The sequence below is a fragment of the Lottia gigantea genome, assembly GCF_000327385.1.
Source record: "Lottia gigantea unplaced genomic scaffold LOTGIsca_153, whole genome shotgun sequence".
Lineage (NCBI taxonomy): Eukaryota > Metazoa > Mollusca > Gastropoda > Lottiidae > Lottia > Lottia gigantea.
In genome coordinates this window covers 116,778-144,405 of record NW_008707846.1, presented here as the reverse complement: position 1 = coordinate 144,405, position 27,628 = coordinate 116,778, and the positions used below count along the sequence as shown (strand labels likewise).

Genomic DNA, 27,628 nt, shown 5'->3' with positions numbered 1-27,628 from the left:
AGATACACATATAATTTTCAGATATGCTTTCAGAATTACATAATACGTTTTAGACATACATATAATTTTCAGATATGCTTTCAGAATTATATAATACGTTTTAGATATACATATAATTTTCAGATATACTTTCAGAATTATATAATACGTTTTAGATACACATATAATTTTCAGATATGCTTTCAGAATTATATAATACGTTTTAGACATACATATAATTTTCAGATATACTTTCAGAATTATATAATACGTTTTAGATATACATATAAATGGTTAGACCATTAAGCTTTGATTTCATACGATCCTAAGTTTAACTTGATTTACCAAAGCGCGATAATCTGATTTAAACCTCGGCTTTATTTATCTGTTGTAATAATAAACAGCAGATCACTGATTTAATAACTACTAACTAACTATAATTATCTCTAACTCTACAGAAATCTTACAATCTCCCACTTACAGATTGGGTGTCCATCTTGTTTCATATTGGATTGTGGGAAATCCTTAGATTCATGAGTTATGAAATCAATTTTTAGATTGTATATCATAATAAACTCATAAATAGGTTAGAGATTCGGGTAATTTCAGATATCTCCCCCTCTCGGACGTAAACCTGGTTCCTCCACTGTCTAGCAGTTAGTATTCCTTTAAGACTTGGGAAGATCTAACACTTTGAAAGAACGTGTGGAAATCACAAGATACTACTTTTTCATTCTATGATTTTATTTTGTTGAAATTAATCAAAACTTTGAATGAGGAAAATATCCTTTGTAGTTTGAAACATTGTAATAAAGAAGTTAAATTCTTAAAGATTTCAATAGTTTTCTTATCAAAGAAATCATTGCCAACATTTTCGCTAATTAGCTCCTTTTCATATCTTCAAATAACTGTCAACATTTGTGATTTAGACGTACAATTCTTCTGCTGGCAACTATTTTATAATTTAAATTTGAAAGATTTGAACAGTGGAACACCTGCTCTCTGATTGAGTCGATTTCCCTTCTCTTAAATCCCAGACATTCTCCTGTTAATATAAATATAATAGAACCTTTAAATGTGAATTCATTTTTTAACAGACGTTTAAGAGAAAACACAAACATATGTCTATAAAAGTCCCAAAGATCCGTAAACACAAACCCAAAATAACAGTTTGTGCCAGTATTGGTGTTTGCGGCATTGTATTGTCGTAGGTCACAGTTTGTAGTTCACAAACTTTGTTTGTAATTATCTCCCATGCTTTCGTTCTCCATATTTGTTATTTAATAAACGTTCTCTAAAAGCTCTGCATGTCTCCTGGTTTGCCGTGTCATATAATGGGTTAACTAACTCTTTTACTGAATACATTGGTAGCAGCTACTGAACTTTTCATAGGAATGAGGAAGTATACCAGTTATAACGAGTAAGTATTTTATAATGAAAAGAGGAAACAGGTGCCTGGAAGAGGAAACATTGGGGCCACACGCCCTTTTGTTTCTCAAAATAACAAAAAAGGGAAAGAATACAAAACGTAATGTGTTGCTAAAATATAGAAACATCTGATGGGGTGGCAAGTCTGACACGTTACATAACTTGTGATCAAAGTATCACCAATAAAAGGTAATGGTGGCAATATTATACACGAGCTGGTTGGTTAAAGCAAGGTTTCTTTCTTTCGAATTCTCTTGTCAACAATAAGCCCGATGTGTATCTAAATTTGACTTGTTTACTTCTTTCAGGGAGTCGTTCATCTCATAAAATGTTCCGCTAGTTCACTCAACTCAAAAACACGTTCCAATTTACACGACTTGTAAACAACGCTATTGATTAAATGCGGAAATGACTTTCATTGGGTTAAATTGACCAGAAAAATACAGGGAAATGAACTAAAGAAATATTTGAGAGTATTATAAAGATTAATTATATTTAACTTCCATTGCTAATATACATTTAATTATTACTAATTGGTTCTCAAAGACATCTCATATTGACCAATATTAGCCACGACTAATTATATATTAATGGCTATCAGAACGGGAATATAGTTGAATTAAGGAAGTCTATATTGTAAAATACAATTACCGGTGTTCCTAATAAAAGCTTCGCAGTGAAAACTAAAGTCTTGCTCACGGCTTGATTCATTCCTTTTGATTTTCGTGAAACACATTTAGCAGCTTTTAATATAATATCGCATTTCGATGCAATATGAAATTGAAGACAAATAGAAGCCGTGCTGACACGTATCATACTCTTCAAGAAATATATCATAAAATAAATTGTATTTCTTCAAAACAGAACGTAAAACAAAGGAAAGAAATTATCAGTGAAAAATGTGTGAAATTTGAAATGTTGCTAAACCAATATGTTTCATTTTATTGTTGCATTCCTTAATATACCGAAGACGAATAATTCCAACTGTAACCAATTCAATACTGAATATGAAAACTATTCAAATTGAAGTTAGCTTTCTGTTGGAAAAATTAACTAAGATTTCGAATTTCTTGATGTTATGGATCAATGATTGTAGATATTCTCTATTGATATTATAGCTATGATTACCAAAATAACTTTATGTTTTTTTTAGGAACGTTTTACATAAGCCGAGCTTTTTACATTACATCTTTCCATTATATTATATCAAATATATATATATATCCTTTTTACCATTTGTGTTTTTTTTTCTAAAATAATCATATTTGAAATAAAAGCCATGGTGAAGTAAAGTCTGATTTTTCTAAATTCTAAATTCTAAAATAGATTGACAAAACTATTTTAAAACGTCTGTGCTGCTCTGTGTAAAGCTTCTAGTCTCTAGTGTCAAATTATTTCATGTCAACTTCACTGAATTGATTGAATAAAACAGAAGATTATACCACACATCTGTTAACTTTTCAATCCTTTAAGAAATAAAATTCACAGCTGCTGTCCTTGGGCCTCGCCTCGTAAATTTCACAGAAAAATGAAGTGATTTTTTGTTACAATTTCGTATAAATATTTGAAAATAAAGAGATATAATAATACTAAAAACGACATAAATACCGTGTTGGAGTAAATGTCAACTCGATCTATACATTATCTCAATTATACTGTTACATAGAATAGACATTATCTTTTATGATATTAAATACATGATATTACATCGTAAACACGCTATCTATATCAACATGTTTTCTTTACAATGAAAAGACGTTGTATGATATATCACACATCGTTACATGATAAAGACATATCTTGTAAGATATATAATACACGTTACATTGTAAAGACGTTATTTTGCATGATATATCACACTCCGTTACATTTTAAAGACGTTATCTTGTATGATATATTATACACGTTACATTGTAAAGACGTTATCTTGTATGATATATTATACACGTTACATCGTACAGACGTTACCTTGTATGATATTTTATACTACATAACATCGTAGAGACGTTATCTTCTATGATATATTATACACGTAACATCGTAAAGACGTTATCTTCTATGATAAATTATACACGTAACATCGTTAAAACGTTATCTTCTATGATATATTTAACGACGTTACATCGTACAGACATTATCGTGTATGATATTTTACATGATAAAGGAGGTATCTGTATACATGTCTTAAATAATAGTGTATCTAAATAGTAAAAATTGCTAATTTGGTGTAATTATTATGGATAATAACATTTTCTCGCATAATTTTACCAAGCAAACGTTATTTCTGGCGTTATATCCATGGGAGCAATGCACTTATTTGTATCAAACTTTATATTTAATACGTTATCAGCAGGGCATAGTTTTATCAGAATAATTTGTAAATATGATAACTGTGGACAATGATTCCATTCATATTTTATTTTTCTATTTCAGAGTGTGATATTTCATGTGGAGCGTCATCCCGTGTATGAATGGTTTACACAATGTGTTACGTTTAACTTTTTCCCGTCACCGAGCCACGAACTTGCCTATAATTTATTTAATGTAATAGCTGTATATGGACTGCCTTTAGTGATCATTACTGGAACTTATTCCTTGATATTATGTGAAATTTCAAAAAAATCGAGACAAAGTCAAAGTAAGTTTTTTTCTTATTTTTCATAAATCATTTTAGAGCTTGCAGATGTCAAAGTTCACACACGAGGGTTAAACAAATGCATTGCACAGCGAAGCACGTGGGTTTTACATCTCACGCCTTCACGACACCGATCAGATGACATATATAGAATTTAAAATATCAGTTCGTTCCATTTCCCTAAATTACGTCGAACTTTATTTATGTTATATCGAAGAGAATGATATTTAGCGTATCAGTGTTGTCTGGGGTATGAACAATTGATTGATAGTTACTGTAGAATTATTATGTTTCTTTAGCTATTGTGCACGACGTTTAATAGATATGATAATGTCGTACACCGTTGCTAACGAAATTTGTTCTTCAAGGAGGAAGTATGTGACTATGTGCGATCACCTAGTTCTAGTTATATAACGATTATATTATATGGCTCTTAATGCATCAACGAGATTTAATTCCACCTTGAAATTCTCATACGTGTATATTCAATTTTGATTGGCATCAGTTTTAATATCGAGTAAGTTTTAAATAGAAATGAAATAAAGTTGTTGGGCTTTATTGAGAACAATCGAAGCAGATGGTGTCAAGGCCATTCATTGAATGACAACTTTATTAACTATTCACATGTCAAAAATATCAATTTCATTTATTACTTTATTAGTCAAACAAACAAAGGTCAACAAAATATAAACTATGATTATCCAAATACAAACAAATTAGATTATAATTTCGTTTTTTTAATGGTTTTCGTCTCATTGTAATGTAATCTAACACACAGTAACCGCAGTCAACAATCAAAGCATTTTATGTAAGACCCGTTTCTTGATATGACGAATTGTTATTAGATAGTGATTATCCTGGCCTCTCAGTCTTGTCACAAAATACATAAGCTTCTGTGTAATCTTGTATATAATTTGTAGTTTAGTAGGACTTCTGTCTAAATGGGTTGTCAAAATAGAGTTATTAATCAACCGCATTTTATCAGGAATATCATATCAAATCAGAGACGTAAATACACATTGATTTCATTTCTCCCTATTGTCACAATATATATATTTTATACCTCATTTTTTTCCAGTAACCTTCGATAGTTATCATAAAATTTTTTTTCCGTTTCGTATGGCTTTAGTTTTCTTGACATTTTTGTACCAAGTTCGTGACTAGTACGGTTTTACTGGGAATTATTCTCATATGACATATCTGGTAAAACTCTGGTAAAACTATTATTCTCTTCACAAATATCCCACAATGTCTCAAGTGAACTCAACTAATAGACATTCAGTCATCAGAAGAAATTCCTCCTACATTTTTCATGATCTACATTTTTTGGAATTATTGAAATCTCAAAAAGTTTAAGCCATGTTGGTAAATGTAATTAACCGCTTACAATAATATACAAACAACTTTAAATATTAAAGTGTCACCACATGCAATTGAATAACGGAACACTATTCTATGGGTACTACTCCATGGTTTTATTGTACAAAACGTACAATTGTCCCAATCAGGTGCACGAGGAAGTATAATACCAGCCGGTTTATAGACATAATTAGGGAATTGTTTTGCCTTATTTCTATTCTTATATTGCAAAGGTTTTACCCTTTAATGAGACATGTTATCACTTCAACAACTTTGATTGAAAGGTGAAATGTGGAAAATTGAAAATGTATTTAAAAACGAAAACAAAACATAAAATCTCTCATGAAAAATATCAAACAAGTGGAATAATAGATAAAGATCAGATGTTTCGGTATGATCTGAACAGGCACCTTGCGTACAACTATATATAATTTAATAATTTGTTTCTGCACCTAAAATGCTTATCCTACACACGGTTAAGCGTCGGGATATCCATAACTTAGTGCAGTTGGGTATCGTGAACAAAATAAAATGTGCTTAAACTTTCTGGAGCACCGAATACCATTCGGTCCATATTAGGTCCATACCAGTGGCTCGTGTAACATTACCACATTCACGAGGTTAATATTATGAAGCAGTTGTAAGCAATAATCATATTTATTCTACCAGATTTCCACAATATGGATAACGGACATTTTCATAATTAGGAACTGGATCGTAATAGGGCACAATAGGATCTGTAACGACGACCAGTGGTGGAACCAAAGGGGAACGGCAGCCCCGAAAGCAAAAATCTCAAACTAGGTTAGAAATACGGACGTGAACTTGGCTCCGCCACTGACCACCACCATAAGGGTAGTACGTAAATTTTTCACGTTTTATATTAACACTACAAGGGCTGATAATATAAAAAAGTTTATTTTTTCACATTTCTTACATCTGGGACTGTTTGCTACACACAAGACATCCAGTTAGGGATGTGCCATTTAGGGCTTTATTTTAACCATGTATAGATGATCTTAACTAATAACCACGTAATACTTTCTATCACGATATGACATATGGAATTTCTTCAATAACAGTGTTTCAGGTTATATTACAAAGTCTTATAATTTTATATAATTCGTGTATGAGTGCTTTAAAACACCAAAAAATGCCGGGGTTGACATTTCAGAGACACATTGGTTGTGTTTTATGTATTCCTATACGGAAAGTGATGCAATGGCCCATCATATCTGTATTTCATATTACAACGCGTAGGAGATCTTTTAAAAAAGTAAATATCGTCTGGGTTGACATTTCAGAGACACGCTTTCTGAATGTTTGACACATTTGACACATTGCCTAGTTTTATTATGTATTCCAACGACATTGACATGTTTTTCAGTGACCCACACTGTCTGTATATATTATATCAGAGCGTGTAGAAGTACTTTAAAAAAAACTAAATAACGTCAAAGTTGACATTTCAGAGACACGTTTTCAGGACATCTGCTCATAACACATCACCTAACTCATTTGACGCATTGCCTTGTATATTTTATGATTTATTCCCTAAAGGTGCGTGTCACAAAAGCTTTTACCCAAGCAAGATAACATTGAATGTAGAATGCTACAAAATATAGCAGTTAATATTTAATACAAAACTATATGACAGACCTAGTTACCAGAATCACATCACGAAATTATTTGACCACCAACGCCCAAGAAAAGTTGTTAAACTTCAATGTTATATGTGTGAATCGGCAGTTATTAAAAAGTCGATTAATTTGGTCTGGTTTAATAATTTTAATGGTGGTCAACTAAGTTCGTGTTAGTTATTTCTATTATTTTTAAAGTAAGAACGACACGTATGGTTAATAATTAAGTTACATTGCAATTTCAGAGACATGGTTTGTAACTAGATCTCTGTATTAACACATTGCCTAACACATTGCCTGGAATATTTATGATTTATTGAAGAAATATGCGGACGTTAATTAAGAAAAGAAGACATATTTGAGTAAAATAGGTCGTTTGGAAGATAACGGCTCCCATGCCTAGTATAAAATTGCATAAAATTCCAATAAAAACTGAATCCGGAATTTGATTTCACGCCGAAGAATTTTGAAGTTATATATTTTCAACTACTAGACTTGAATCTAAATAAAGTGTATCAGATTTCTTGATTAATTTCTTATTATAACATCAATATCTTTCTTTCACACATGTACAAAATCTCCTCTGTGTATGTGGGATCTCCCATCTAGCGGAAGTGTATAAGATCACATCGACATTTGGATAAATGACATTCAGCACTGTTCTGTATTTACTATCTAGTGATTCTTTTTAACTTAATGATACTTTTCATTTTATACTTCCAATCTTTACCTTTTAAACTTCTTACCTTAATCTTTTCTTGTAATTCGTACATCATCATTATGTTTCATCAAATTTCCCCCAGAAGGTATTTAGTAAAAGTTTAGTTATAACCCGTAAGTAATAGATCAAGCTTAATGTATATCTTGTTTTGTTTTAAAAGCTTTCAAATATAGTTTTTCCAGTGAATTGTGTTTTTATTAAATTTAAAGATTTAAAACCTCATGATTCAACAAACAAGGTCCTTTATGTAGATTTGTGTCTAGAAAAAATCTTTCTTTTACCTTGATTTTTTTCTTTTCCTAGTTTCCTTTATCCTGAATAGCTGCGATCTAAAGAAACGACAAATTTGACAAACAACGTGAATAAAAATGATTTATAATGCATTTTTATATTCGACCTATTTGAGTTGAATACAGATTTTGATATTTCTATGTGTTTTATACAAGGTTTATTTCGTTTATATGATGACTAGAATTTCTTTGTCAATGGACCAAATATGTTTTTTAATATATCACCGTTTCATAAATGTTCTGAAAGTTAATAGAATCTCTTACTTCACCGCTTTCTTATAAAATATATCAGTTCTACTACAGTCAGTCCTGTTAAAAGAAATAAAACGCCTTCTAGTCTACTGCTTCATTCTATCCTTCACAAATTCTTTGTCACTCGTGGTCTGAGAAATCGGATGTTTTGCCTCCACGCTTGACAATTTCTTGCACATTAAAAAGGCCAAAACTTTCAAAAGGGCTGAAAGGACAGTGGTCAATTTGACATGTCCTAGATAAATCAGTAGACAGAAGATCTATTTGTGGTACAGGTCTTATCAGTACAGAAAACTGTTAGGTGTCATCCTGGAGGAGTTGAAAATCTTACAGATTTCTCTTGTCCCAGAGCAACTGTGCCACACTCTGTTATAAATATGCATTTTCCTCAGAACACACTGAGAGATGATTTAGCCATAACGCAGATCACACAATGCCACTGTACGACTTTGCATTATTAAATAAATGTATTGTAAATGTTTAGGTATATTAGATCATGATGGGGATTAATGTTAAATATAAATTTCCCCCAGAAAATGTTGATAGATGCACCATAACCCAGACTGATCTGATTTCATTGATTTTATCTACCCCAACTAATTTATCTAAACGATTTCTTGAGCTACTTTTTACATCGGGGTCAATTTGTTTTACTGTCAATTATCGACTATCTCTTTTGATGTTTCCAATATTAGCTTGGTAGACATTCAACTAGCCTATTGTGAAATGAAATGAAATGAAATGAAATGAATGGAGTTTTACGTCCTACTTTTCTGCACCATGTGGGCTAATGAAGACGGGCAACGCCATGTAGGGTGCAATGAGGGAAATTTTGCCAGGACAGCGGCATTAGCCTGCTCTTTTTCGATTTCCAACTGTTGTTTGAAATCTGATCACTAATTACTATTACTTTATAAAACAATTACCATACCGTAACAAATCTGTGTTTCGTCCTGTATTTTGTTGTTTTTACTGAACGAGTTGTTTCAGGGTGCCACGTATATGGTTGTTTGTAGATAGTTAAGGACATTTGGCGTCGGGGTTGACATTTCAGAGACACGCTTTGTAACTAGATATCTGTTAATAACACATTGTCTGACACAATCCACAGATTTCCTTGAGTTTTTATGATTTATTGATTAAGGATGTGAACGTTGATTATTAAGAAAGAAGACAAATTTAAATTAAATAAGTCGTTTGGAAGAATTGCATAAACTTTCAATAAAGACTGAACCCGAAATTTGATTTCACGCCGAAGAATTTTTAAGTTATTTATTTTTATCTGCCAGACTTGAGACCGAATAAATTTTATTAGATTTCTCGATTATTTTTTTTTTAATAAAATATCAATATCTTTCTTTCAAACATGTACAGAATCTCCTATTTAAAATCTCAGATAACGTATTTGTTTCCGACACGTAGTTAGACTCTCTGTTAATCGTACTGGTGTATAAAACATTAAAATAATTAATAACGATCTTATTTCACTTGAGGAAGTCTATAAATCATAAATGAAGAACTATTTCATAATGAAACATCTTCTGAATATTACACACAAACAAAGAAGTAGAATCCAAACCTGGTGTATTTGGTTTTTAACTCCACTAAAATTGTTCCTGGCTTTAAATGCATTATCACTGATGTATTATCCTACATGTGTATTTCGGCCTGTATAGTGATAAGTCAATTCGTCGCATGTTACCTATATATAACTTAGGATAATCCATGCCTCCTTAAGGTGTCCGCGACTTCAAATTCGAAAATTCTGTCTGTCTGTCATATCATCGTATTAACGTCCAATGTTCAGCCATGGACAAACTAAAACGTAGGATACATGTATACATGAGTAGAATTGTGATTCGCGTTCTAATTATATGCCGGATCGGTTAACTTGTGTATTTTCATGTCATATTTTTATCGACGGAAGTACTTATTGGCCTGCTCCTTTAGAGCTGGCAAGGAATAACTAACATGGAGAAACCGTGAGTTGAAACTAACTCATGATGGGACTGGGTCCAACCAAGAAAAACGGTCAGAGAGGATGTAAATAAGTCAAATATTGAAACACTTTAAAATCAAAGAAGGTCAAGAAGTTTCTTATATTACCTAAAGACTTTTGAAAGAAATGTAACATTGAAAGTTAATAGAATCTCTTACTTCACATAAAATATATCAGTCTTGTTAAAAGAAATAAAACCCCTTCCAGTCTACTGCTTCATTCTATCCTTCACAATTTCTTTATCACTCGTGGTCTGAGAAAACGGATGTTTTGCCTCCACGCTTATTAATTTCTTGCAGTTGAAAAAGACCCAAACTTTCAAACGGCTGATTTCGCTGAAAGGACAGCGGCCAATTTGACATGTACTAAATAGCTCTATAATTATATTTGTCAATGGTACATTTTCAGGCAGAAACCTAATCTTCCAATGCAATGTTTTAAATGTGAATTTCCCCCAGAACACATTGAGAGATAATTTCGTCATAACGCGGATCACATTATACCGTTGAACGTCAACTTTCAAATGGCTTGTTTGGCTACTCTTGATCAACGGTCAACACGACATGTGCATGATTACTCAACACATGGCAGAAACCTGATAGATGTCATCCCGGAGGAGTAAAATTCTTACAGGTTTCTCTGGTCATGATTGTCTCGCCGTAACAGATTTCCAACACCAGGTTTTCTTGTGGATTTCCCAAAGAATGTGATTAGAGATCATTTAGTTATAGTCCTGAACACACAATACCACTACACGATTACCACTAACAATCAACTGTGCTACAATCTAGCTTGTTATCTTTAAACGCATGTATTGGTTTAAGGTTTATTTGTTGGCGATAAGTATCATGAATTTCCCCCAGAAGACATTGAGAGATAATTTCGCTATAACCCGGAATAGAGCATGCCGGACTTTACAAATAAATTTTGTTACACTCCAGCTCGATATCTTTTAACGCATGTATTGTGAAGGTTTCTTTTCACCATGATGGCGATAAGTATTTATCATGAACTTTTCCCAAAATGCATTGAGAGATAGCTTTGTCACAACTCAGAACACACAATGTCAGTCAACTCTGCAATACTCTAGTTCGTTATCTTTAAACGCATGAAGGTTTTTCAGCCATGTTGACGCTGAGTATTACATACGAATTTCCCCAAGAACACCTAATAATTTCGCCATTACCCGAAACACAATATGCCACTGTACGACTTTGCAAGCCAGTTTTGTAACACTATAGGTCAACGCAAATACGTTTATTGTAAATGGAAGGTTTATTAGGTCATGATGGGGATTAATGTTAAATATAAATTTCCCCCAAAACGTGTTGAGAGAAAATTTCACCATAACCCAGACTGATTTGATTTCCATTGATCTTTCTTAACAACATGATTGACCCCAACTAATTTATCTAAACGATTTCTTGAGCTACTTTTTACATCGGGGTCAATTTGTTTTACTGTCAATTATCGACGTGCTATCTCTTTTGATGTTTTCCTATATTATCTAATATTCAACTACCTCTTTTGTTAGAGGTCTGATAACACCACATACTTACGTATTATGTCATTCAAAGGAATGAGTAGAAAATAAACCTGAATGATACAACCGAACAGTTATTAAATTCAACTATCTTAGAGACTTTGACAAATTATTTGATCTGAGTTTGTATACTGCTTGGAAGGAAGAGGTACTCAATGGCCTATAAATATCCATCGGGTTCAAGACAAACAAAGCATTATTACCGACATGGACTCGACGACAGGAATATTGGGCTGACAAACCAAATTACCTTAACCCAGTATGTGGACTCTCAATACTGATTTACAAACAAAAAACAGTTACAGAATTGCCTGAAATGTTTAAGGTATTGCCATCATCACTACTAGGAACATCATGATCCCAGACTAACGTCATCTATAAAGACAAGAAAAGATATGAAAGTGGGATTCTATGCACCACATGTTGTTATTTGTTGTTAGTTGAGGACACACTATCTGTCGGGGTTGACACGCTTTGTAACTAAATCATTGTTATTAACACAATGTCTGACACATTTCACAGGTTTAATTTGTAAGATTTATTGACGAACAAGAAGAAGGTTTATTCAGGAAGAAGACATATTTGAGTTATGTCGTGTGGAAGCCTAGTATAAAATTGCACCAAGTTTTAATACAATCTGAATCCGAAATTTGATTTCTCGCTCTAGAACTTATTGTTTACTTTTTTTTAGCTTCCAGACTAAATAAATTGTATCAAATTTCTTAATTAATTTCTTATTATAACATCAATATCTGTCTTCCACACATGTACAGAATCTCCTATATAAAATCTCAGATAACTTATTTGTTATCTTCTCGTTGGTTTTCCTGATGCATTTGATTTCCATACCCTCTTAACACTTCCGTGGTTCTTGTCATATTAGCAGAAACATATGACTGCATACTCGCAATTCGGCAGACGTTTGTCGAAGCGAAGAAAATTCTGGGTCGAATTACTTTGGTTAATCCATACCTCTTCCATGTATCTGTGACTTTAAATCCACGAGTTGTTCAAAAGTGGAAAGTTTCTGGGACATCACTTAGATTGATCCGTACGTTTATAACATCTTAATTGAACTATTCAGTGCTATGTCACGTTGACCGTTGATCCATTCAGTCATTGGCCTTTTCGAACTGCAAGAAATTAACAAGCGTGATTGTAAAACATCCGATGTCTCAGACCACGACTAACAAAGAATTTGTGAAGGATAGAATGAAGCAGTAGACTAGAAGGCGTTTTATTTCTTTTAACATGACTGTAGTAGAACTGATATATTTTACAAGAAAGCAGTGAAGTAAGAGATTCTATTAACTTTTGATATTACATTTCTTTCAAACGTCTTCAGAACATTTATGAAACGATGATATGTACGAAAAAACATGGTTGTTTTGGGTCTAGTCATCATATCAATGAACTTAACCTTGTATAAAACGAATCGAAATATCAAGATCTGTATTCAACTCGGGTCGAATATAAAAATGCATTATAAATATTCATTCACGTTGTTTGTCAAATTTGTCGTTTCTTCAGTTCGCGGCTATTCAGGATTTAGGAACCATGAGATATAAGAAAGCTTTCTTCGAGACACAGATCTAAATAAAGGTTTAATCATGGAGCTTTAAAAAGCTTTTGTACAGCATTTTCCTATTGAAACAAATTGTAAATGATAATTGAAAATATTTCTAAAGTATGCAATTTACATCTATGTACCTTCTTGATCAAACTGAATATGTTTTAAAAGGCTTATTACGTTTACGTTTAAGGGATACATTTCTCTAGATTTTGTTTGAAAAAATTAAATTTGAAAGCTTTTAAAACTCAAGAAGACAACTTGATCTATAACTTACGGGTTATAACTAAACTTTTACTAAATACCTTTTGGGGGAAATTTGATGAAACATAATGATGATGTACAACATACAAGAAAAGATTGAAAGCTTAAAAAAATTGTCATTAGGTTAAAAAGAATCCCTAGATATTAAATGTAGAGCATTACTGAATGTTATTTATCAAAATGTCGGTGTGATTTTAGACACTTCTGCAAGATAGGAAATCCCAATTGGACATATTAAAACAGGTATATATCATGGAAATGACAATAACATGGAAGGCGGTACGGAAACCAATGACGACCAACGAGACTTCCAGCTGCATGTTTGTAACATGTGCATGTGCATTTAGAAATTAATTATTAAATCCGATACAATTTATTCGGTTTCTAGTCGGACAGTAAAATTTAAAAAAACTACAAATTCTTTGGTGTGAAATCAAATTCCGGATTCAGACTTTAATGAAACTTTATGCAATTTTATACTAGGCTAACAACCTATTTAATTCAAATTTGTCTTCTTTTATTAATAAACGTTAACGGCAACTAAATCATAAATATTCAATGCGATATGTCAGACAATGTGTTATAAACAGAGATCTAGTTACAAACCATGTCTCTGAAATGTCAACCCCGACACCAAATGTCCTTAACTATCTACAAACAACCATATACATGGCACCCTGAAACAACTCGTTCAGTAAAAACAACAAAATACAGGACGAAACACAGATTTGTTACGGTATGGTAATTGTTTTATAAAGTAATAGTAATTGGTGATCAGATTTCAAACAACCAGACTCTTTACCAGAATGACACTGTCCACATAACTTTCTCTATCAACTACCATAAAGTCAGATTTATACCAGTAAATGAGTTTAACTAAAGAACTATTGAGGGCGTTTTGTAGAAATTGAGATCATAAACTATCCTGTTCAGCTGGTAATTGACATTCCTGAAGAACTTCAATAAGTCTTTTCCTTATCATTAGCTCTAACACATCAATAAATAACAACCAAATGAACTTCTTGTTCGTTTTTAACACGTAAATTTGCAATAAATTGTAAAAATAAAAAGGGAGCCCACATTCAAATCTTTTATCCACCACGTGACTCTTTTCATGTCTAGGTGATATTAATCAAGAGTGATAATGTTCCTAGTTGCGATGTTGGCAATATCTAAAACATTTGATGACATTCAACTAGGTTATTTAAGTTGATATTCAGAGTAAGCTAGATTAGTATTGATTAGACAATGATAGCTTGCTCCAGCAGATCCACAAACAAACATCTTACATCTGAAAACATCTTACATAGTTTTATATTACCATTCGGATACATGTCCTTTTGAATTCTAGCGCATAACAGATATGCCATTCGGTTCCATTTGTCACTCATCCGAGTCATGACAATTTAAATATGTTTTACAACCCCACATGGTTCTGTAAATCCTTGGTCACACACACTCGCACACCATCACACAAAAGGTCAGTTGAATGTCTACCAAGCTAATATTGGAAACATCAAAAGAGATGGCAAGTCGATAATTGACAGTAAAACAAATTGACCCCGATGTAAAAAATAGCTCAAAAAATCGTTTAGAAAGATTAGTTGGGGTCAATCACGTTGTAAAGAAAGATCAATGGAAATCAAATCAGTCTGGGTTATGGTGAAATTATCTCTCAACACGTTCTGGGGGAAAATTATATTTAATACTAATCATCAAAATGGTGTAATAAACCTTTCATTTACAATACATTTATTTGCGTTGAGGGCTAAAGAGCCAGAGTGTCACAGAATTGACTTGCAAAGGCGTTCAGTTGCATTTTGTGTTTCGGATTATGGCGAAAGTATATCTCAATTTATTCTGGGGGAAATTTGTATTTAATACTTATCGTCATCGTGGTTTTATAAACCGTCCATTGACAACAGTAACCTTGTCTGTTCTGTGGACTTCTATAGTCAATGTGAACACTAACCAAATACTGCTGTGAACGAATTGAACATGCGATGTGGATGCTAGATAGGTTTATGTTGGTTATCAATACAGAGCAGGGGTGTTCAACCCTTTCTACATATCACTCCTTACATGATCTTTTATGTATTGCATCACCCCCCCCCCCTCTCTCTCATGTCGGAGAATATAGCTAGATTACCTTAACCCTAATTACCCCAAAAAAATTTCTAAATCCCCCCCAGGTTGAAAACTTTTGTAGTAGAGAATAACAAGACTATTAATCTTTATAGCTGATGAAAAACCATTATGTATATTTCATAACAGACTGAAACCGACTCTTAATGATTTACCTGGGAGCTTATTAAGTTGTATTGACTTTCAGATGAATTAAAAATAGATCGCTTTTAATCCATAAGTTTTAAGCTCAGCTCATTCTTTGTCCTGGTGATCACTGCAGGGTACTAGGGTACTTTAGTTTAAACCGTGTTAAGTTTCTTATATAAATTTGTCTTACACGTGTTAAAGAATGGCTCAACTCGACCTTCAAATTGACAGAGTGAATTGGAGAACAAATTGTTTAAAACGATGGCTGGTAACTGGCGAGAGAATTTGAAGAATCGTTCTATTCTTTTGACCTGGATGCACTGAGGACTGGACAATCACAAGTTGCAGCCTTTGTTCTACTGTATAGCAATCGCTATCTGCTTCCATCCTGTTATAGGAATACTACCTCTTAGAATGGACATAAAAGTCAAACTTGGTCAACATCAGTTGGACTAGCCATGTGCCAGAACTAAATAATATAATCTCTATATAAGATATATGTGTATCCATTAAGCTAAATAATTACTAAAGAAAACTTTTCAAAAAAACTTAGTTTAATGGATTTATTGGATTATAGAGGGATTCTGTCGTGTAATTTTGACACAAGGTTTGACTGATGAACAAGTATGGCCAAGTTTAAAAATTCTGTGGTCATCTTAAGAGGCTGGTGTACCTTTAATCTCATGATTTTTCCCATTCTGGTAGTGGTGGGTGTCGCACACATAGCAGGCCATGCTCTTTTCGAAACACCTGGTTAAGAGGAGTCCACTACCACACAACTTTTACTCTCGATTTTGCCATACTTTGGACGAGATTTTGATTAACAGAATTGTCTTGCTTATAAGTATTTTTTTAATCGCAATTGCTAGAAGTCAGTGGACGACTGCGACTGTTACGATGCTTTTACTCGCCAGTGACTCAATGACTCTAGTGAGATTATTTCATTGTGTGTTTCCAAAGAGGGTTCATTGAAACTAGTTCATATTATTATGGTTTCCTTTTTTTAAATTATTTTCATCTTCTATATAGAACGCTCTATTACAAAATATAAAAACACTTAATAATGATTTCAAAATGTGAAATAATCATCTATGACATTTATAGCATTATAATGGACTTTTACAACTTTTAAGGAAAACAATAAGGATATTTATATCAGTATAGGAAAAGGAAATGAAATGTAATAGAGCATTACGCACAATTAATTATTATAGAGAATCGTTTCAAAATAATAAATAATAAAAAATGGAATATGAACTTAGTTAGTGAATGTGTTTTATTATAACGTGTAACGTGCTGGAATTTTATTTAGATTCTAAATGGTTTTCTGGTCTTTGTATGTGTATCACTTATAGCTTCTATTTACACCATTTAGATATTCCAGTCTTTGTATGTTTAACAGAAATGATTAAAGCTTTTATGTGTGCCACTCTGACTTTGTATGTGAATCTAGGAAATTTATAGCTTCTATTTACACAAATCTGATTTTCTAGTCTTTGTATGTGTATCAGAGACACTTATAGTTTCTATTTACACCATTTTGATATTCTAGTCTTTGTATGTGTATTAGGAACGATTATAGCTTGTGTTTACACTGTTCTGATTTCTAGTTTTTGTATGTGTATCAGAGACACTTATAGCTTCTATTTACACCATTTTGATATTCTAGTCTTTGTATGTGTATCAGTGACACTTATAGCTTCTATTTACACCATTTTGATTTTCTAGTCTTTGTATGTGTATCAGAGACACTTATAGCTTCTATTTACACCATTCTGATTTTCTAGTCTTTGTATGTGTATCAGAGACACTTATAGCTTCTATTTACACCATTTTGATATTCTAGTCTTTGTATGTGTATTAGGAACGATTATAGCTTGTGTTTACACTGTTCTGATTTCCCGTCCAATACCACCATGGATTAAGTTGACATTGTATGGGGTATCTATCACTTATGGTAGTTGGTTTGAATGTAGCTTGATTTCGATATTGGTTTCCACTTATTACGTACCATATATGTTGTGGCTTAGCGGTTACTTTTCATAAATTTTACATGGATTGTGATAATGGGCTAGCGATGGGAACTGACGTTGAATTACAGATACGACACATTACAATTGTAGTTTTCTGTTGTTATAATTCATTAAAATGCCAAAAGGAATGTACCGTTGCAAAATAGCTACACGGAAATGTCAATTATGGCTGTAGTAGCCCATCTATTCTAGAATAAACAGATAGTTCTGCCTGCAAGGCACCATCTTTGATGTAATGTTTTTAGAAATTATTTTCAATTACTTGAAATAACAAATAATGAGGTCGATAAAAGATACCCAAATTACACACAATTTAAAAATCTAAAAAATACAAAAAACAAGCCTGGAGTTAAGTTCTTGTGTAATGGAATTTGACATGTTTACCATTGAACAGTGGTTTTACTGGTAACTAGTGATGATGTTCTGTGTACAGCCTGCTGTTGTTATTTTGAAAACAGATTGTGTTTTTAAACTACATTAATTGGTAAATTTTAAAAAGAAATATTCTATGAAATTCCTTTCTCCACACCGGTCGTATACTGGAGGATACATTTTTAGAATATTGGATTTGTGGATTATTATTTGTTCGTTGATCGCAGTGAAAAAGGTTGGCAGTCTATAATCTGCATTTCGTATATTTGGTGAAACATTGATACAAGCACTCCCATCGACGTCTTACGTATCGGACATATCCTGATATGTTGTCCCTACCCCTCGGATAGTTTGCCTGAGATATGTTGGCCCCTATGCCTTCGGATAGTTCGATGTTTCACTGATATGTAAGCCCTTCCATACCCTGCAATGTCCCCCAGCCCCCGCCCTCAACAAACACACACTCCCCTCATATGTTCACGCTTCCACCACTTTGGACATCTTGACCTATACTCTAATAGCCCTTTTCCCTTTTCCGCCGATTCTTGCATAATATCAATCCTAAATTCATTTCCGTATTGCGTATCTTAGTTGTTAAGTATTTGTCTTTAGGCAGTATTTCTATGCAATATTCGTGTATTGTATTATTCAGTATAGTATGTACACTGGCGACAAGACGCCTTAAGGCAGGATAAATAGCGTTATTAATCACGTTTGATAAATACTTATATTGTCAGGTTTTTATTTGATTTCCGGGAGTGAATATTACATCACGTTTATACGTTGTTTTCCGGAAATTTGTAATGGAAGTGCTCAATAACAACTTTTATCACACAACAGTTTTGTTCTCGGGTACATAACACGGGTCCATAAAAAGCGTTAAATCATTTCATAAATTCCATATGACATAAGCATTCGCTTAAGATCTCGTCTTCATTAACCAGATGGGAAGAGTAGAGCGTAAAACTCCATTCATTTCATTTCATTTTTGCAAGACGATGTTAATTAAATACTATATACTTTCTGTCGGTCTAATTCCAACCCACGGTCTAATTCCAACCCACGTGTAAATCTGGATTATCATGGTTCAAAATCATATAGGGTGATGAACATTAATTGAATTGAATCGCGGGAATTCTGTTCACAGATTATTGTTGGTGGTTGACTCTGATTGCCATCCGTAACGATATCTGTATACAAAATCAAATTGTTTATGGTTTTATCACCATTACAATATATATATATATATGGAGGTCAAATAAGTACAGAAAACGCACCGCGAAATATTCGCATATCAATTACTAAAACTAGCTGTCTTGATTTAAAAACAAATAAAAAACCTGAGTATTAAGGAACCGAAACGCAAAACAAAACTCGAAATCCAAAATAACAGTTTGCAGCAAAAGAATTATTCATATGAGGATTTTTATCAATTATAAATGAGGAAATTTCATAATAAATTTCACTATGAACAGTGGTACCGCGTGTTTAGAAGAGTAGTAACTGCTTAATATTACACACACAAAATTGGAAAGTAAAAACAAAATCTTAGTGCAATGCAAAATAATACTAACATAACTAACAACTTTTACAGTCTTTTCTTCGTACCATGAAATAAATGTTGTTGTCCGGTCTGCAAACTCTGAAACCGACCATCTTTCAGCCGCTATATAACCCTTGAGCTTTGTCAAAAATATTTCTCTATGATATATTCGGGCTCGATTTATTTTGGCAACGAAACACCACAGTAAATCCCTATGGGACACATCTGCACGTGTAAATAATTTTAGTTTCTCCGATGTAAGTTAAGGATGGTAGTGACTAAGAAGTATAAAATGTGTAGGTTGTTGATTATTACTTAGGATCTCAATTACCAAACATTTTTTTCATCAAGAGAGCTTTTCCACTATCAATTCCACTTTTAGACATAAGAACCGGTTATTATCAATTACAACGTTTTTTTTTTTTTGTTTTTTTTTTTTTTTTACAAAATTCAGACTTTTATATTACGCTGTATTTACTTAATGAACTGTTTGTGTTATCTTTTTAGTCGTATCAAGTTGGTACGAATATGATCATTCTTCTTCTGGTCGAGATTACATTTACTTAAAAGAGAACAATCAGCGAAAATTAAAATGTCGAAGTTGATAAGTAGATATGTCATGATTTGTCGAGATTCTATGAAGAGCAAAATGTGTCTTCGCGTCGGTAACTTAATGTTGTCTGTTGTGTCGTGTTACTGGTGGCATTTAGTTTTGATTTGATGAGTAAAACCTTTTTTTAGATATCGTCATGATGAAGTGATAAAACTTTATTAAAGGGATTCTATGTTTTAGAATGAACATAAAATTTAAAAATTTTAAACGTGGCCAGTAAGAGCATATATTCATTAGTAGATATACCTAGTGTCATAAATAACATAACAGGATCCTTATATAATCCGATAAATCCAAAAAAACTTAATAAAAATGCAGTTAACTATTGAAAAACGCTTAATATCTTATGAATTTTCCAATTTTCTGGATTTTAGAGGAATTCTGTTGCAACTTTAAGACACCAGGTAAGTTCACTGATGAATATATACTCATATTGACCATTCTTGAGAACTAAATTTTATGTTCATTCTAAGACGTGGTATCAGTTTTAAGATATTTTTACAGACCGGTTTAATACAAAACTAACGTCATTGATGATATTTGGGTAAAGGATTCAGCTAGTGTTTTGTAGCAACCACCAATACAATTTTGCAAGGTTTGTTTGGTCATGCATAAATTGATCTGATTGTATCTCATGAGGTTGACCTTTATAGTAGTGACGGATGCGCGTTTTACGAAACACCTGATGGTACTTCTCTTTGGAGGAGCCCACTATTAAACAACGTTTACTCTCGATTTGTCACACATTGGACGAGATTGTGATTGTCGGAATTTTCTTGCTTGTTCTGATTTTTTTTACAGAAATGTCAGACGACAGTGTTACCTTTCAGTATTCATAAACTGATAACTTGATCTTTATGTGGCATTATTTAAGATAATGGAACACGATTTTCACAAAACTAATATGACATAAGATACATGATACATATACAAAATTAACAATACTGGAAATAGGGCGCCAAATTACAATAAGTGATAATATACGGGCAGAGCTAGAGATAAATACTATATCCACACCATTGGCAGTGCAACAATCTGATTAGTTTCTTCAACCCTTTGGTGCAGATAAACAAAACACCCACAAAACTTAATTTGACAATGTCTGTTAGAAAAAAACTAATTGTGAAAATTTGTACAAAATTGATTTTAAAAATGAATAAACTAAGCAGAAAAGATTAGTTAAGTTGACTTCTCAGTAAAAAAATAATTACTCTTTCTATCGACATTTATAGAGAAATCAGAAATCAGAAATATAAACAAAAAAAAACATTATTACTTTTCCAAAGTTAGCTGAGAGCTATGTCTGAGCACTCCTACTAATTTTTTACCACTGATTAAATCAAATGATTGTGTAATTCTGATCTAGGATGCTTCAGGGACTTGGTTTTAATCTAGATTGACTAGGGCTACCTCCGATAGGACTACTGTGAATGTCATTTGACGTCCCACAAGTCTACTTTCCAATCCAATCTAATTTAAAAGGGCTATCTTATTGCTCTACTTTGGGTTTCCCCATCCGACGATTCGTCATTTTATCGAGAAACATATCCTACGTATCCCACGCTTTGATTGGGAAAAATAATGTCATTAGAACAGGACTGTGGTAGAATACTTTTTAGATTACAATGAAGACCACAAATATCAGGAAAATACAAACGGAATTGTAATCTAAATTTAGATTGACTTAAATTAGTCTACAGAATTCTCCCCAATCGAGAAATCGATGGTGTCATCTCGAACCAAGAACTGTTACTCAATCATACAGTAAATTTAGTCAAGAAAATAATCAAAGCACAAAATGTCACAGGTGGCGCTTTTGACCACCCCCAACCAAGGAATAAAACCATATGAATTTTGGAGATGGTCACCGTGTGAATTATAACATTTTCATTAGCCCACATAAGCAGAGCAGTAGGACGTAAAACTCCATTCACTTCATTTTATTTTTCCGTGTGAATTATCGATCAACTCAAACACCCGTTCCCTGGTCTGTTATTATATGAATTCACAAGGTAATGAGTTACCAGAAGTCCAACAAACCATGAATAAATATACATGTATACCATCAGACTATTCCTTAAAGTGATACTTCGTCATATAATGAACTTCTCGAAATGGTCAATATGAGTATATATTCATCAGTGAACTTACCTGGTGTCATAAAGTTACAACAGAATCCCTGTAAAATCTGGAAAATGGGAAAATTCATAAAACTGAGTAATTGTTGAAAAACGCTTAATCTTGATATCAAGCGTTTTTCAATAGTGAATTGCATATTTATGGATAATTACTAAGTTTTTTGGATTTATCGGATTATATAAGGATCCTGTTATGTTATTTATGACACCAGGTATATCTACTGGCTCTTATTCGCCAAGTTTAAAATTCTTAAATTTTATGTTAATTCTAAGACGTATTATCACTTAAGGATGTCTGTCTGGCTTCCATTCTAAGTCACTCTAACTAGAGCTAACTATCTAACTTTAAAGATTTATAGACATCTCCAAGTCCAACCTCGAATGAAGAATTCGACAGATATTGGAATTGTAATATAGTCTGTCAAGAATTAGAAGTAATACTCGCCCGGGAATAGCTGTAAAATACAATAATAACATTTTACAACATTTTCTTTTCTTTTTCAAGAACTAAAAATTCAATTTCCTATCCAATTGGATCAAATTAGTATTAAAGGGACAATACGGTATTAAATTTCAGAACCACTCAGATTAGAATTGTGAAAGGCGTCGCTAGAGGGACAGGCTATGCTTACCTTTCCGGAACTCCGAATGCCACTTTGCGAATAGTCTACAAAGATCATATTGTTTATTGCATTTGGCACCACACGCCTTCTATTAATCGATGAAGAGTGAAGATAAAGGTTGTCATTTAATTCTTCTTGGCACTCTGTTATTCTTCACTTGTTAAATAAGGTACAGAGAGAGATTAAACCCCATTTTGAGATACTCTTAGCTAGCACTTTGTATGATAACAAATAAGATGCAGAAATGCTGGACAATAAACTCAGTTCCATTTCGTTTTGGGAAATATTATGATACCGTAAAGATAATAAGGACATAAACTCTACTTCATTTCCTTTGGGCACTATATATGATACCATATTAGATGTAGAATAAAACACAAAACTCTACTTCATTTTATTTAAGCACTATATAAAATATCAAATAATATACTAAATACAATGAGCAAATTTTATCTTATTCCCAGCAGGATATATGAAATCACAATATCACGAAGCAGGTTTCATAGACAATCTGGAAATAGCCGTCATTATCTTATTTTATACACATTGCGTGTTAAATAACTTTACAAACATGATCTTATTGACTCGTGTAATGTGGTGTAATGACATGGAAAAACGTTTAATCTTTTGGATATGAGGTAATGAACCGAGGCAGTGATGCAGATCGGACAAAAGGTGTCTTTCATGAGATAATTGAGCTTTTCTATAGGCTGCACGTGTACAAGTAGCAATGACCATACGAGTAAATATAGCATTCTGAAACTGCTGTCCCGGCACAAATTCCATCATTTTATACTGCATACTGACAAGCATAATGATGATGATAATTATTTATTGTTGTAAATGAAAAACATACAAGACGATACATAAAAACTCCGGGGTAACATTACAACACAAATATATAGAAGAATACGACGAACCAGTTCCCTCTCCGGTTAGCTTAGGCCCGTTCTGCTTCGTCTACCTATGCGCATAATAACTTGTATACTTCAAGTCAACAATTGCGTTGAGGGTCTTCATTTGCCCCGGTACAGAAATTTTCAGATCTGGTTCTAAAGCAGAAAACTCTGTCTTTTTATTTTATTATGTCTTGATGATAGTTATTACAACCCGTCTATCGGTATCCACTGATAGGTTTCACTATAATTGCTCTAAGAATGATAACATTTTTTTTCCAATAAACATTTCAAAATGAGCAGGGAGCATAATTGGAAAATAAAATTGAATTTATTTTCTCAAGTGAATTTGTTGGCTGCCTGAAGAAGATTTTAATAATTTCCTGCCTGTGTCAATCATTGGGATCCTTATATAGAAACCCTTGACAGATTGAAGACCGTTCTGAACAAAACTGATATCTGGAAAGTTACCCTAGAAACATAATGAAATTATTGATTCATACATATCAGAGTTTAAACCATCCGAAACGATAGTTTGAATAACCCCTTATCTAAAATCTGACAGTGATGTTATAAAACAAGTTAGATTTTTTCCAGTATATGTTGTACATATAAAACAGTGTATCTACAACAACCTGCAGTGTGCAATAAGGGAAATACGCAAAGAAAGAGACAACCGATCTTTTTCGATTTCAAACTGTCGTGTTATTTTGTTTAATGGACACAGTCTGTAGCACACGTAACCTTGCGTAATGTCGTATTAGAACGACTAGATATTTTCCACGATAGTCCTTAAAACCCACAGTACGGTGGGGATGAGTGGGGATGGGTGAAGTTGTCGAGGAAGGTATAATCTCGACCTATGTCGGCGTCGAGCCCCGTATCTCCCATCTTCACAATGTCAATGCATTACGACCTTCGTAATAGCTTTAATAAGTGAAGATGCGTAACCCGTTACCATAAGAGCCATAGGCTTTAGGGGTAGGGATCAAATAAGTCATAATTAGGCTACTAACGCTAATAGTAATCTTGCCAAATGCCCCTTCCCCCTTATTAACCGCTCTTTTTTGTAAACTGTTATCCTCTTGCTCGTAACCCCTTAAATATTCTGTTTCTATCAAATACACTGTTTACGAAGGTAAATGGATATACATGTAACAATTATGGGTTTAACCAGTTTCCAGACAGATGTAATAGCGGCAAATTATTTGAAATTAAAATATTTAAAATATGGTTTCTGTCATTTATTTCTATTTATCTTGATAGGCGTATTTTGTCTGGACAAAATATCAACTTACGACAATTTCAACTGAAGGTGATGTCTGAATACAGTCAAACCTTTAACTTTCTTGAACTAACACGAGTAACAACCTATATATCAACATCATTAAGATATCATAATGGTCGTCATATCGAACTTCTGGAAAAATATCACAAATAATCTCTTTCTTGCATCTCGAATGATTTGTTTAGTCGAATTGATTAATTGATCTGATTCATCTACTATAGTAGTAGTGGTGGGTGATAGAGCGAAACACCTGATGGTAGTTCTCTTCAGAGGTGACCACTCCACTACTATACAACTTTACTTTATTAATGGAATTGTCTTGCTTTTTTTGTCTTGCTTTTTTTTCGCACATTTGCTTATTACCTCATGTGGTGAATTCGTTTACAATTGTTAATGGGGTATTAACCTCTATTTTTGGTAAATGTGGTACACGAACGAAATGAAATGAATGGAGTTTTACGCCCTACTTTTTATACCTAATTGCGCTAATAAGGCCGGGCAATTTGCAATGGGGAGAATTTTTGCCAGGACAGTGGAAATAGCTTGCTCTTTTCAATTTCCGAATAAAGAGGTTCGAAGAAATTGTAGGTGGTAATTTAATTTGAGTTTTAATTGTCTCCCCTTTTTTTGCAGTGCAGTTAGAGAGCTCGTCTATTCGACAGAAAGGTGAATTAAGAAGATCTGCTATGGGTATTATAGAAAGAGCTAGAATCAGAACGTTGAAGATGACTCTTGTGATAGGTAAGATACATATTGTTTTCTTTCTATTATTTCTTTCGGGATCCCTGGTGGATTGAATGACACCTCTTTTTCTTTCTAATGTCTCTTTCATGATCCTTGATCGATTGAATTGCCCCCTCTCCCTACAAACCCTTACTAATTCGTGATCTTCTCTTTGGTTTTCCCTGGAATCTTTTTCATGTCAGTCTTCAGAGAATATAGTCTGATTGAATAGAACGACGTAAATCATAATTGTTCAAAAATTTCACTGAGGGGTTGAAAGCCGTGTTGTAAAACATTACTGACAGGAGAAGCCGGGCGAATTGTAGGATAGCAAAACCAAAAGTAGAACAACATGACAGTCTTGATGGATTTTGTTGTTTCACAATTCGTCATTGTTAGAAAAAAAATAGGTCATTTATGACACTCTTTGGTCAGTTTTTAAAACATGGTCATTACACCCGGACTATGGTAGAAAATCTGTTAGATTACCATGGAGACGGCAAATATCGAAAACAAATTAATTTGGGTAATATTTCGTTAGGCTGGAAGTGAAAGTATGAAGAATATTTTAGGGTCATCTTCAATTATAATGTTATTTCGTTTATATACATACTGACGGACGTTAACTGGATCCAAAAGGAATAACAACTCTGATAAACTTTCTATTTTCCAAAATATTTCTATTCAGCATATTCTAATATCTAATATGCTATAGTTACAATGTAATGAAATCGAATTAAAATTTTAATTATAAAATGTTTCCGCTGATGGGTTCCTTTGTCTATATAATTATTGTCTGATCACGGTGGGGCGATCATTCGATCTCGATGTCCCTCTGCCAACTAAGCAGGTCGTTGGATTTGGCATGGGAAAGGCGTTTAGTCAGAGCCAGAGCTCCAAACTACAGAGTGTGAACTTTAAAAGTCCTTTGACATTTGAAAATTGATAAACCAATCTAGTGCCTATGCTCTGCCATAATTGCATTGGTTTCTTTTTAAGTTTTGAAAAACCGTACAAGGAAGACAAATTCATTAATGAAAATCACGTATAAAGTATGGTTTTATAGTTATAGTAGTTTAGACGTAATTAATATCACATGTTTAAGTAACATGATTACGACCATATTACACTGGTAAGATAGTTTTTTCACAATAACACGCACTCACAATAACACACCCTCACAATAACACAATAATACACACTCACAATAACACAAAAAACACAATAACACACATTCACAATAACACAATAACACACACTCACAATAACACACATAACACAATAACACACACTCACAATAACACAATAACACACACTCACAATAACACAATAACACACGCTCACAATAATACAATAACACACATAACACAATAACACACACTCACAATAACACAATAACACACATAACACAATAACACACATAACACAATAACACACACTCACAA

General features: G+C 33.0%; 2 protein-coding genes across 2 annotated transcripts in view; both read left to right on the top strand.

Annotated features, from left to right (window-relative positions):
- Positions 1-26,257, top strand: part of LOTGIDRAFT_140886 (hypothetical protein) — a gene marked incomplete at both ends in the record, with an annotated part of 43,177 nt that extends 16,920 nt beyond the window's left edge. Inside the window, 2 exons of the mRNA XM_009050709.1 lie at positions 3,841-4,045; positions 26,094-26,257. Coding sequence (XP_009048957.1) covers positions 3,841-4,045; positions 26,094-26,257 — 369 coding nt within the window. The remainder of the gene's footprint in view (positions 1-3,840; positions 4,046-26,093) is intronic.
- LOTGIDRAFT_173242 (hypothetical protein) overlaps positions 24,998-27,628 on the top strand; it is a gene marked incomplete at both ends in the record, with an annotated part of 50,715 nt that continues 48,084 nt past the window's right edge. Inside the window, 2 exons of the mRNA XM_009050708.1 lie at positions 24,998-25,019; positions 26,094-26,201. Of these exons, the coding sequence (XP_009048956.1) occupies positions 24,998-25,019; positions 26,094-26,201 (130 nt within the window). The remainder of the gene's footprint in view (positions 25,020-26,093; positions 26,202-27,628) is intronic.